Source organism: Hesperophylax consimilis, chromosome 4 (assembly GCF_061612785.1).
Source record: "Hesperophylax consimilis isolate HC1 chromosome 4, BYU_Hcon_1.0, whole genome shotgun sequence".
Lineage (NCBI taxonomy): Eukaryota > Metazoa > Arthropoda > Insecta > Trichoptera > Limnephilidae > Hesperophylax > Hesperophylax consimilis.
This window is the reverse complement of record NC_142839.1, coordinates 30151515-30165747: the sequence shown is the minus strand read 5'-3', so window position 1 is coordinate 30165747 and position 14233 is coordinate 30151515. Positions and strand designations below refer to the sequence as shown.

At 35.7% G+C, this 14233-nt stretch overlaps 1 protein-coding gene across 4 annotated transcripts; it reads left to right on the top strand.

Annotated features, from left to right (window-relative positions):
- Positions 1-7894: 7894 nt before the first annotated feature.
- LOC149424521 (uncharacterized) lies at positions 7895-13088 on the top strand. Of its 4 annotated transcripts, XR_016305792.1 has the most exons (4): positions 7895-8636; positions 9162-10012; positions 10989-11138; positions 11721-13088. XR_016305792.1 is itself a non-coding variant. In XM_089651655.1 (3 exons), the coding sequence occupies exons 1-3, from the start codon at positions 8074-8076 to the stop codon at positions 11066-11068; spliced, it is 1494 nt and encodes a 497-aa protein (XP_089507781.1). In that variant the 5' UTR covers positions 7895-8073; the 3' UTR covers positions 11069-13088. The 4 variants fall into 4 exon arrangements, 3 of the variants coding, with proteins under 3 accessions (XP_089507781.1, XP_089507779.1, XP_089507780.1); XM_089651655.1 differs by having other exon boundaries at positions 10989-13088; XM_089651653.1 differs by having other exon boundaries at positions 9162-11138.
- The last annotated feature ends 1145 nt before the right edge of the window (positions 13089-14233 follow it).

Here is a 14233-nt window from a genome sequence, read left to right as displayed (position 1 = left end):
ATATATTTTGATATTACTATCACTCTTTGTTATTGACATGAGGTTTAACAAAAACGAAGGAATCCAATTTGTTGTCTTGAAGCTTGTTGTAAAAAAGTTGTTCATGTTTTTCAGATTGTTTGATTTCGAGTTCAAGTTATTAATATTTTTTTTAAATACTAGCTGTACCCCGCTACGCGTTGCTTTGGTTCAGTCTGCGTAGATAAAGAAACAATAAATAGTGAGTGTTGCTTTTATTTTTGTCCAACAGATGGCGCTATGTTTCCATAAAAAATCATGTTTTTACCTGTCACAGGTGACATCAATAAAATATAGGTATTTTAAAACTCACACGTATTCGAATGCAACATTTTGTCCAAATTTAAAAGCAATCGGTAAAGAACTTTCCGAGATTTAAGATTTTGAACAAATAAACATTTACATTTTTATTTATATGGATTAACGCATCTTTTCGTAAGCATCTTCAAACTTAAACTGTGGCTGGAAATCAACTAATCATTAGGTCAGTTTACCTTTACTACTAGTAAAACAAATATTTCAGTGATTTTTAATGCATTTGAATTAAGTAAATAAAATATTTTGCAATAAATTCAGCGAAGTACAGGTGTCCTGTTTTATTTCAAAATAAAGAAGAAAATATATTTGTTGAACTCTTTTTGTTACTATTTGTTTCACTTTAATGATTGAATTTGATACTTGGTTCGTACGACATAATTACATTCCACCCTTGAACGCTGAGTGGGAGATAACCATGGAAATTTGGATCATGAAACCAACCATATAATTAGTAACATCATCCTCACTATTAAATATTTACAGATCATGTCTTCGAATATGATTTAACATGAATATTTTATATATTTATGAATGTCATCATTAAACTTTATTGGATGTAATAAATACCTCAAGAATATTGTATTCGACGAAAAACGATAAACTTTTAATGTTACCGAACGCCTTTAAAACGCCCTCGGTTTTCCTTCTATTAAAGTATTTATGAAGTAAAGGGCGTTTAATTCGATCAAAGAACTAACTCGAGTTTCCTAAAATCTGAACCCCTCGCCATAAGGAATATCTGTTGTCTCTGAGTAATTCAATATTATTTGCTCTGCTCTCATCTCTAGGGTCTGGTGTCTTGAAATCTTGTTCCCAAAACTTACTTTGATAAAATGGTATTTTCATGTCTCCGAAGAAAATATCCCGTGCCTATTTGTAGATGCGAACACTTTTACGCGTAATTCAGCTTTAGGCGTAAGATGATAAAATCCGTTGATCGTCATAACCTTTTACTAGTGATTTGTCCAAAAATCCAAAAAATAAAAACAGGTTTCAATGTTATTCGTCCTCAAACCTATCGCTACTATAATAACTTATATATTTGTCGAGTGGTTTAAGACGCCTGTCCTGGTAAAACAAGAGATTAGGGGTTCAATTCCTAGTTGTGACGGCTATCTTTTTATGTTTCTATGTCTTGTTCAATTTCATTTTTCGTTTAGTTTTAATAGTATTATCTTCTTCTTCAATGACATAATTTATCAGCTAATTGGAGCGATTGTTGTCACACATTTACCATACTATTTAATTAATACCACCCCTGAAAAAATTAACATGAACACATGTGAGACTGCTTACTGCGATTTAAATCCAATGAATCCACCTAGTTTTTACCCTTTATCCTATATTTTTCGGTACTATAAATTTGGCAAATCATAGCAAGCAATCACTCAAAACTATTTTGCATATTTGTCAAAATATGCCAAAAATCAAAAAAAAAGTAGTTGTAGAAAAGAATGCAAAATACTTGTTTTCTAATTTTTATGGGTTAGCTGTTTACACCGTGCTATGGTAATGTCAGTTTATTGTAATTTTAACACTTATTTTAAATTGGGATATCGGAATAATAGTCAAAAGACAGTAATTAACACAGTGTTTTATTTTCAACGATGAAGAAGACACATTTGGAAGCCGTTAGAATTATTTTATACTCCTCTCTTCCAGATAGTTCATGACAATAGAATAATACTGTTTGTTAATAATAATGACCAAGCAGCTGTGTCTAATCCCATCGAAATTGTTGGATGAATTGAAGGAACATTCATCTGTCGAAAATTCCAATTACTTCCGCTAATTGTTGATTCTATGTGTGTACCTACCTGTACAACTTATCCCTTCACGTCGGCGAACACCTAAATATTTTCAATTATTTTTCTTAGAAATTCCTAAGAGTTTTGCACCTTTTGATAATTGAATTTATAGGAATTCGAATGTTTCAGGTAATAATAAAAGCCAATTAAAAAAAAAAAAGTTTTATCAATACCGTTCAAAACGATGGGGCTTATTTCGTAATTTCACCAAATCGATGTAATCTACATTGAAAATTTCTTATAACGAGAAATCGTTCGTAGTAACAAAACAGTAAATACGTAGATACTAATTACGCCAGTAAAAAAATACTGGCAGTGCTTTATTGATGAACCCTGAACAAGTTATCGTTGATAAGAAGGAAATAATAAGCGATCAATGTTTTTTTACTACTTTTCAAACATTTTTATTCGCCTTCCAATTCAGTCACAAAATCTCCAGAAAGTTGTATTTTTAGGAAAATTATGATTTTTATGTACGCTAATTTCAGACTTGGGTTCCTTAGGCGTGCTGGGCTTTACAACATCATTATTGATAGAAATATAAAATGAAATTAGACATATTACTGCACTATACGCATCATGGCGTTGCCTATTTCACGAAAATATAGCGCGTTTATAGCATGGTCTGTCACAGGCTTTATTTTTTTTACATAATATTTAATAACATATTGCATGGCATAAATAATTTTATTTTCTAATGCACTGGATTTTTTTAATGCTGAAATGACTGCTATATTTGGGCCAAAAATAATTGAAGCAATTTAAAGTCGATTACAAATTGTATCTACATATCTGTTTTTAAAACGTGTTGTTTTTATCTCCACGTTACTTTAATGCCCAGCTTAACATTTAATCAAAATGAATAAATCTCGATTCATACAATAACGGCTGAACAATGAAAGACGTCTCGCAATAACATTTCATACAGCCATTCAAAAATTTTATGTTCGTAGTTACTGTAAACCTCACAAAGATACCTGCCGTAAAAGAAATTTATCAAGGAGTAGAACTAAGGACACGAGATTAAATAAATGTTTACTTTCTATGGGTACCGCAGAAAACAAATGATATGGTTTTATTTGACTAAACGTGAAATTTCTCCGTAAATTATTATGGGTCGTGATCATCTTGTAAGACGAATCGATAGCATTAGTGTGGAATTCGCGACAATTCCAAAATACTATACAACTTAATTTCAATCGGGTATTGTGACGTTGGATGACTGACCAAAGGTTGATGTAATATATGTCTTTTAGTTTAGTTGGGAAAGGATTGAAAATTTTGACGAAAATAGCAAAAAGCTTTTTAGATTTTAGGAACATTGGGATTAGTTTGAGGGTCATCGAAAAAAAACTGATTCATAGACTTTTTTACAAAAAATTTTACAAAAATTGTGTCAATCAAAGATTACATGTTTTTTTATTCATAAAAAGTACATGCAGTTAAACAAAATTACTTTTGACTTTTGACAATTCGTGGCAGGATTCCATTAAAATGACATATTGAAACTATTTGTTAATAACCAAATATTGGGAAATTCAGTCGTGAAATACGACAACTAAAATGGAAAAACCCATATAATTTAAATAGAGACTGTTTATCACCCCTGATACCACCCTCCTAAAATATTTTTTATACACCATAGTTTGTGGGAAAAAAGATGTGAAAAGTTTTTTAAATTTTTAATGAATCAGCCATAACTAGAGAATTTGTTAAAAACACAAGTATGAATGTTTATTTTTCTGACAACTTTGCGTTTTCTAATTTTTTTGTCATATGAAACAAGACTCTAATCATGAGGGTTCGCACGAGGCCCACATTTTAATTAAATCCGACAAATTCGTAACGATAATATGCATATTTATTTAGAAAGGTAAGAAATTTTTATAAAACTTTTTTCAGCTATAAAATTAGCCATAAGCACCAGTTTTTATTTCTCAAGGTGATGAATTAGTAACTTCCCGAAGGATGTCTCTAGAAAAATCTGAGACTTTTGTAATACGTTAATCAGAAACAATCAAAATAAATCTCACGGAAAGATAATTTTCAAGGCCCGTTAGGGAAAAATCGACGGTAGCTCCGTCTATTACGCCGGGCTGCGCGCCGACTATTGTGTTTACACCACTTCATCACTTATGTCGTTACGATTCCCACTTTATTTTAAAGATTTTTTAGGGCAAAATCAACCGTAGGTCTGTCCAATACACAAAGGCCGCACGTCGCATATTTTTGTGGGTGGCTTCTTCATTTACGTTGTTAGGAATCCGACTTTATTTTAGGGTATTGTCTCGTATTAAAGGGGTATACTGATGGATGATGCCCCTCTTAGTGCCACGAGAAAAAAACTTCCCATCAAAGTGTATCTTTTCAATCCACAGTCGAACAAACTAAAAAAGTCTAAACACGATTTAGTTTGAAGGTTTATCTGAGTTTAAAAACGAGGCAAATTAAACAAAACATTCACAGTTCGTTGGAAAGATCGTTTTAATGATTAATTCGATTTTTCACTAAACAACAATTCAGTAAGACTAATCCTGTAGATAATTAACAAAACAAGAGTCATTTCCCGAGAGCTGTTTTAAACAAGACCACTCTCATGTTGGTTGGCGTAGAACGAATGAATTATTCGGTTCAACCTAATGAATTAACCGAACGACCAACAAAACACAGAGAGGTCTGAAGTTTTGCCCGGTGATCACGTTTAAGAGTAATAAGCAAACCAATGTAAGCTGTATAAAAATTCACACAAAATTTATCATTGTGGTTAATGATTTCTCAGTATTGCCCTCGTGAAAGAAGACCATCATTCAGAATCGAAACAATGCTTAAAATTGCTTTCTCCGTGATTTGTTGACCAAACCTGGATAGTCAAGTAGTTCCACACCTTCTACACCCGCATCTCGTTCCTCACTACCACTCCCCTATTGAGGATGCCATAGACCCACTGGCTTCAGATAGTTGAAATCAGTAGGGACTCCTCTGCGGTATTTACATAAAAAAGATTATCCAAATGTGTTTGTCATGGTGATGTTGACGAGTTTGTTTGAAGTGACAAACATATACCGTTTTTCATTGCAAATATGTTTTCAATCAAGCACATAAAAGTACTGTTATTGGAATGTTGATATTAATTAGGATTTACATTGAGCAACACCATTCCACCCTCCTCACACCCAGGAATCATTTGATATTTACAATGTTTTAGCGCAGAACATACTACTTTTCCAAATGAATTTTAATTACCATAATAGCTCATAAAACGAGAGAAGGTATCTAACTGATTAGATAATTTGGCTACCCCAATCGTAACTCGAGTATATTTTAATTGGAAAATACAAATTAGTACCTATCTACTAGCGTGGCCAGACCCAGTATTGGATTCATAATATTCTGCTGTTGATTCATAATTAACTATTCTTAAAAATATATTTTAACAGAATTTTTATTTTTTATTTTATTTTATTTTATTTTATTTTTTTTTTTATTGTACGACAGACAGGTAAGTCCAATTATGGTACAATTTTATCATAACTTACAATACATGTACATATTTTTTTTTAAACATGGTATAGTGATATTAAACACATCTATATCCGCTGGTAGGGCATTTAGTAAGGTCATACCTCTTGTCATGCTATGTTGGGCAATGACATCTGTCCGACCCTGCGGTATACAGAACAGGTCGTGGCTACGATTTGTTGAGGTTCGAAAAATAATACAAGTAATAAGAGTAAAACGAGGTAATATATTCCAGGAAACCACAAGAAAAAAGTATGAAAATTAGGAGATTTATTTAAAAGCCTATGTTGTGCAGTCCGTAGAGGGTAACAGTGGGATAAAATTTCCCATGGTCATGGGTCACTATTTTTTAACAAAGGCATTCAAATTATTTCAAGTTTACATTTGTTTAAAATGTACAAGTTATTAGCTAAGTGCACAACCATTTATTTTACAGGGCACTGCCTAGCACCTAGCGGTCAGTAGTAAAACTAGGGCCTATGGATAAAATAGGTGTTTTAATTACCATTGGCTTCTATGACCGTATTTGTTTTGATATTTAGATTGTCAATGTGTGTGATTGATTAGATTATAAAAAGCCTCGCCGAGTGGATTTTTTGACTTCTTCTCTCCAAAAAATAGTAACAGTCAGGAATTATGGTCAACTGACCACCTGTAAAAGTGTTTTGCCCGGGTCGGGAATAAATTTAAACTCGTAACATTAAATAAAGTACAAATGCAGTTTTGTGCAGTAAAAACAAAAAACCATGCTTCTGTTATTTTGAAGACTCCATCAAGCCCCAAACTATTCTCACCATGGTCCTAACGAGCGGATGGATATAATCAGAGGATTTATCGGAAAAATGAACCAGCACCAAACAAAAGGCTTTTGATGGAAAAAATTGATGCCAATTCCAGAAGAAATTCAGATGAGTAACCTTGTGCCTTCCTATCTTTTTAATCATTTCCAAGTTCAAACAAGCTATGTTTTACTGTGTATTTTGCTAATATAATAATTTGAAAAGAAAAAAACGGCTACCTACAGCATAGATGCAAGTCATTGTGTATTATTATTGTTGGTTTTTTAAGGTTAGGTAGCTCAAACATATTATTTGTAAGAATTTGTCAAGGTACGGCTGGATTTGGTTATTTCATTATTTGTGGTTTCAATTATAATACGATTGCGCAGAAAATATTTTAAAGGGAACATTTTTTTTTTGGTTTTTACGCAATTAAGATGGATAATATGAAATCGCTAATCGCCAAACGAGGAGTTTTAAAAGGTAAACTCACGAGGTTCGGGGATTCAATAAATAGTTTATCGGTAAACGAGATCCAAATTAGGTATGAAAAAATTGAAAACGTATTAAACCAGTTTGAATTAATTCAAGATCAAATAGAATCTCTACCAGATTCTGACGACATCGAGAATAATTCCCAAAGGGAAAGTTTTGAGAATCAATATTATTCGATTTTAGCGAAAGCAAAAGAAATGTTACAATCCGTTGAGCAAAACAAGGTAGCAATAAAACTTCCTAACCTCCAATTAAGGGAATTCAATGGTGATCAAAAAACATGGGTAAACTTCTTAGAGACATTCAAGACACTGGTGCATAATAATCAAACGTTAAATAATGTGCAAAAATTCTATTATCTGCAATCCTGCTTAAAGGGGAATGCAGCGAAAGTGATCGCCAATTTCGAAGTATCAGATTTAAATTACGTGTCAGCCTGGGAATTGTTGCAACAAAGATTTGCAAATTTACGAACTACCGTTCATAAGCATATACAAGCTTTGTTTCAACTTAAAGAAATGAAACAAGAGGATCCGGTAGCCATGCGCTATTTAATTGATGAGACTAATGTGAACCTAAAGGCTCTGCAAAATTTAGGCTTAAAAATTGATCAATGGGATGCATTAATTATTTATATAGTTTCTAATAAATTAGACGCAATATCGCGAAAGCATTGGGAACAAACAACATTACAGGAAGAATTACCAACGTTAGGAGAATTTCTCAAGTGTCTAACGTCGAGGGCGCAAGTTTTAGAATTAATGTTACATACAGAATCGAAAAAAAATGTTACCTACCCGAAAATAAATGGCGGCAACAATAACATTCCTAGAAAGGAATCAGTTTTCTTAGCAGCCGCCCACAATAATTGTATATGTTGTCACGATAAAGGACATAAAATTTATTATTGTAAAAAGTTTTTAAAGTTAACTTCAGGAGAGAGAAGCGGAATGATAAAGAGGTCTAGGGCCTGCTTCAAATGTTTGAGGTTAGGGCATACGGCCTCATATTGTAAAATTAATATACAATGCAAGTTATGTGGTAGCGATAGCCACAACACGTTATTGCATAAAGGGAATCACCCGAGTAATGATTCCGATAAAAATGGTGAAGCCTGCCCTGGAGGTAGCGACCATATGGAAACTGAACGAGTTTCAGTGTCCAACCACTCCGCCTTGGTGAAGGCGGAAAAAACTGTGTTATTATCGACAGCAATCATAGGAGTGTTAGATCGCAATAATGAAATGCATAAAGCAAGGGTATTAATTGATTCAGGAGCCCAATCAAATTTTATGTGCGAAAAGTTCGCAATAAAATTGAATTTGAAGTGTGAAAGCATAAACAAACCCGTGTCGGGTATACATAACAACGTGACCCATATAAAGAAACGGGTTGCAATTAAAATGAAATCTTTAAAAACAAATTATAAACAAGATATCACATGTCTAATATTGCAGGAAATAACTACAAATTTACCACAAGCAACGGTGGCCAGGAAGGATTTCAAGCTTCCGCCAGGATTGGAATTGGCGGATCCAAACTTCAACATAGCAGCACCAATTGATATACTGTTGGGCGCTGAGAGTTTTTGGGAGATCTTGAAGAATGATCGGCTAAGATTGGATACCGGACCTACTCTCCAAAGGACAGAATTAGGATGGATCATCTCGGGCCCGATCAACGCTCACCATAAAAAAAGGCCAGTACCAGAAATCTGTAGTTTATCAATAAATACATTGTCAAATCAAGTTGAAAAATTTTGGAAAATGGAAGAGGTGATGCCTCCAAGTTTTTATAACCACGAGGAGAAAGCTTGTGAAGCCGACTTTGTAGCCACGCACACCCGAGAGAGCGATGGTAGATACGTAGTGAGTTTGCCGCGCCGGCCGTGTGTCAACCAACTTGGTGACTCATTAGGCACAGCGGAAAAAAGATTCAAAGGTTTGGAAAGAAAATTTTTAATGAATCCTGAACTGAAATCTCAGTATGCTCAATTTATGAAAGAATATGAGCAATTAAATCACATGGAGCTATGTGAGAAAACAAAGGACCATTCCTATTTTTTGCCGCATCATGCGGTAATAAAGGAAGCGAGCAGCACTACTAAAGTGCGTGTAGTATTTGACGGATCGGCTAAAACGTCGACCGGTATTTCCCTGAATGATGCATTAATGGTAGGAGCTGTTATTCAAAAAGATTTATACACTCATCTTTTACGGTTTAGGAAACATAGATACGTCATGACGGCGGACATAGAAAAAATGTACCGTCAAATCAACGTACGCCCAGAGGATCGCAGCCTGCAGAAGATTTTATGGCGCGACTCTCCAGAAGAGGAACTCAGGCATTATAAATTGAAGACAATCACCTACGGTTTGGGACCTTCCTCTTTCCTGGCAACTAGATGTCTACGGCAAATCGGTATGGACAATCGCATTAAATTTCCCGTAGCAAGCCAGGTCATAGAAAACGATTTCTACATGGACGATCTGTTGACCGGAGAGGACGACTTGGACGCATGCGTCAGGTTGAAGCAACAGGTACATGATATTTTACTGTCCGCCGGAATGACCCTGCGGAAGTGGAGATCGAATATTTCGGAATTGTCATCTGGGTCGGGCCAGGGTGAAATTGCTGGGAAAAGCAATGGTGAACAAATGATCACTAACAATTCCAAAATTGAAAAGATCCTAGGTTTGATCTGGGATAATGAATCAGATTGTTTATCATATGAAATTAAAAGACCGTCAAGTAAGACGGAAAGTAAGCGTCAGATATTGTCGTGCATAGCTTCAACTTTTGACCCATTGGGTCTCCTAGGCCCCATAATAGTGGTGGCCAAATTAATTATGCAGAAATTATGGCAATCAAAAGCAGCATGGGACGACACACTACCTGATGAAATTTTACTACCCTGGAGGGCCTATCTAGGTGAACTATCACAACTAAATGTATTGAAAATCCCGAGGGGAATTAACCACGGAGCGCCAAGGAATATACAATTACACGGTTTCTGCGACGCTTCGGAAAAAGCATATGGAGCCTGCGCTTACGTCGTCTCAACTGATCAAGAGGGTAAGCGACATGCACATCTACTTACTTCTAAGTCTAGAGTAGCACCACTGAAATGTATTTCACTGCCCAAGTTGGAACTATGCAGTGCTGTGCTACTAGCCAAACTGATTAGAAATATCAAGTTGGAGTTAAGTATAGAGGAATCGGCCACTCATTACTGGTGCGATTCAACTATAGCATTATGCTGGTTGAGGGGTCAACCAGCGCGGTGGAACACTTTTGTGGCTAACCGGGTAGCGGAAATACAGGATATCAGCGATCCAAACCAGTGGCGACACGTATCATCGGCCGAAAATGCAGCGGATATACTGTCCAGAGGTACCACAGCTGAAAGGTTAGTCAACGCTTCAATTTGGTGGAAGGGACCAAGCTGGTTGACAGAAGAGATCAGCGCTTGGCCACTATCCAAGGTGTCCTGTTTGAATCCCCCTGAGGTTAAGAGTAAAAATGTATTACTGGCAGCTAATGTTCAAGAATGGGAGATTTTCGAAAAATTTTCATCGCTAACCAAATTGAAGAGAATTACCGCTTTGGCGTTGAGATTTATAAATAATTGTCGGAATCCTAAAGATAAAATCGGAGGCAATATAACTGTCACCGAACTAGAAGCAGCCTTAAAATGTCTGCTGAAATCATCTCAAGAACATTCCTTTAAAAGAGAATTAAAGGACTTGAAAAATCACAGGATGGTAAACAAAAATAGTAGATTGAAAGCCCTCAATCCTTGTTTATTAGATGGTTTAATTTGTGCAAATGGTAGACTAAAACTAGCTACGTACTTATCACATCAACAAAGGCAACCTGTAATATTATCGCCTACACACAAATTAACCGAATTAATCATAAGACATTATCATTATGTGCATTTACATGCCGGGCCACAAGCGCTGTTAGCAGAAATACGCTTGAAATACTGGCCCATACTAGGAAAAAATACTGTTAAACGAGTCTTACATAACTGTATTATATGTTTTAGATACCAACCTCGAGTTTGCCAGCAGATTATGGGAAACTTACCTGTTGAAAGAATCACTCCCAGTCGACCATTTGCGGTGACGGGGCTTGATTATGCTGGACCTATTGACATGAAGAGTGGAGCGCTGAGGAAGTCTCCACTTATCAAATCGTATCTTTGCATATTTGTTTGTTTTTCTACTAAAGCTGTTCATTTAGAACTTGTAACGGATTTGTCAAGCGATACTTTTTTAAATTGCTTAAAGAGATTTATCGCCCGGCGGGGTCAACCTGAAAAAATATTTTCTGACAATGCAACTAGCTTCAGAGGAGCTTCCAACAAGCTTCAAGAGTTGTATGCCAGTCTAAAGCTGAACAATGACAAAATTCATAGGTTTTTAGCAGATAAAGGTATAGTTTGGAACTTCATTCCTCCTAGGGCGCCAAATCACGGCGGGCTGTGGGAAGCAGCAGTTAAATCTACCAAGTTTCATTTATATAGAATTACCAAAAATAATCCATTACAGTTTGAATTATTATATACTTTACTTTGTCAGATAGAGGCTTGTTTGAACTCCCGTCCTTTAACTTCCTTGTCTGATGACGTCAACGACCTACTCCCCCTCACCCCCAACCACTTCCTTATGGGCACTGAGGCTTCTATCATCCCTGAAGTAGACGTCCGCGAGCTACCAGAGAACAGACTAAGCCAATATCAAAAATTAAATGCCTTAATTCAAACTTTCTGGTGTAGATGGAAACGAGATTACCTTGCTGAACTACAAAAACGGACCAAATGGCAGGCCAGCAGCCAAGAAGTCATAAAAAAGGACGATCTGGTCATCTTGAAGGAGGACAATCTGCCTCCTGCATTATGGAGAATGGCGCGCATAACAGCAACTCATCCAGGACCTGATGGCGTAGTGAGGGTGGTTACCCTCAAGACGTCCCAAGGCATTTTTGTGCGACCTATCACAAAAATATGTTTGATGCCTATAGAATCAAACCAGGATCTGCATCTCCCGACCCGGCAAACTACAGACCTTCCCAAGGTCACAGCCTAATGTAACCAAGGCTGAACCGATGCTACCACACAGGACTACTGACCATAGAGCATCGCTGTGGTTGACCAACCTATATCCAGAAGCCACTGGGGCTTCCAGTCAACCAGGACCAGGGGTATTCGCTGCCTACCAGGACAGGGCACCCTTAATATGAGACTCAACCCCCTGAGTTAACATGTACCACCCTTGACAGGATGATCACCACTGGACCGAATGCAGAGTGAACGGTCTACACAGTGCAGTGATTACAGTGTTTTGTGTTCTATTAAAAGAAAAGAGTCAAGTATGAACTCATATAAAAAAAAAACAGACTTCAGTTTTTGAACTGCTCTATACGGGAGCTAGAATATTAGTTAATTAAGTGATCTAAATGTGTAAATGTTATTAATTTTATGAATTTTTATCAATCTTATGAATTATCAGGTTATGGATTTATTAATTTTATGGAATAATGTGATTAATTTTATGGATTATGTATTTGTATGAGGGTTATTATATTTTTGATTGTTTTAAGTTATATTCCCGATCCCTTCAGGTTTAGGTAGTTTAGTTATAATGAACTATTTTGATATTTGTTGAAAGTTTTTTTTGTATTGATATCGAAAAAAAAACCCACCAGTTTTTTTTTTTTCTCATCCCGGCGGTGGCAATATGTTTAAAATGTACAAGTTATTAGCTAAGTGCACAACCATTTATTTTACAGGGCACTGCCTAGCACCTAGCGGTCAGTAGTAAAACTAGGGCCTATGGATAAAATAGGTGTTTTAATTACCATTGGCTTCTATGACCGTATTTGTTTTGATATTTAGATTGTCAATGTGTGTGATTGATTAGATTATAAAAAGCCTCGCCGAGTGGATTTTTTGACTTCTTCTCTCCAAAAAATAGTAACAGTCAGGAATTATGGTCAACTGACCACCTGTAAAAGTGTTTTGCCCGGGTCGGGAATAAATTTAAACTCGTAACATTAAATAAAGTACAAATGCAGTTTTGTGCAGTAAAAACAAAAAACCATGCTTCTGTTATTTTGAAGACTCCATCAAGCCCCAAACTATTCTCAACAACATTCAGGAAATGTTCCAGTAAAATTCTCAATCGGTCGGTTAAACGCCCTTGTACAAAAAATGGATGCGTCAAAAACCTCTGTAAGATGAACTTTTGCATTTCGGAAGGCGGGTATGGGTACATTGGATAATAGGGATTGATTCATTGGATAACTAACCCATCTGGCCTAATTCAAAGCGTTTCGCCGCGTTTGGTGACTTAGCAGGGAAGCCTAGGTGCACGGGGTAATGTTTGTCTAGGTCTTAGCGGAAGGGAGACTCTTTGACCTCTCCAGCCGGACACTCTCTTCCCATCACCTTGCACTGCAGAGGGAAGGATATCCCTCATTTACTTAAAATTTCCTTCACACAGCATCCCCTAAACTGACATAAGCCATAGGGTAAATTATTTTTCTCAGGGCCTCCTGTGTGGAGCTATGGATAAAAAAATATTTATCTGAAACTTACAGTGTAATATATACTCGTATAATGTCAATGTTGTTCTCTTTATTTTTATTATTCCTCTTGTAAAACCGTTTTACTATTTGACCATAGAATAAAGAAGAACGTTTGTCCATTATTTGCTTAAATTTCATGTCATCATTATGAAATATTCATTTCGATCAAACAAGGCGGCGATGTACAATGCCAGGGAAGCGTAAGAGACAGAGCGCGTGCAAAATGAGCTATAACCAAGAGGTACATACAAAGTCAGTGGCGGCATTATCAGTCAGTGGAACATGGAAGGCATTTCTAGTATATTACTACACAGTGTTTTTAATGCACCTATACTTCATTTTGTTTGTAGTAAAATATTGATTTATTTCATTCCTATCCCATTTCTTTAAAATATTTTATTGGATGGTATGACAATCTGGATTAAACTGAATTTTGCCCGGAATAAAGGAATTACTCTTATAATATTAAATTATAGTTCTTAGCGAATATTTTATATGTTTGTGGAAAGGCAAATTCAACTGATCATTGTTTATGATAGTCAAATAAAGGGTAAGTTTCCTACGACAGTTTTTAAATTCACAAAACGCATTAAAACTTTTAACGATATTGTCATGGTGAAATGTAAACATTTTGTTGTATTTATTTTTACATGAACACACAATTATTTCATTTCCGAAACCTCTTTTTTCAAAACGGATTCC

Excerpts from the sequence above, each read along its gene's own strand:
- LOC149424521 (XM_089651653.1), top strand. The coding sequence starts at position 8,074 with ATGGAAACTGAACGAGTTTCAGTGTCCAACCACTCCGCCTTGGTGAAG. Across the intron at positions 8,637-9,161 it reads AACGCTCACCATAAAAAAAG|GAAACATAGATACGTCATGA; the intron begins GCCAGTACCAGA and ends TTTACGGTTTAG. Across the intron at positions 11,139-11,720 it reads AAGTCTCCACTTATCAAATC|ATGGAAACGAGATTACCTTG; the intron begins GTATCTTTGCAT and ends TTTCTGGTGTAG.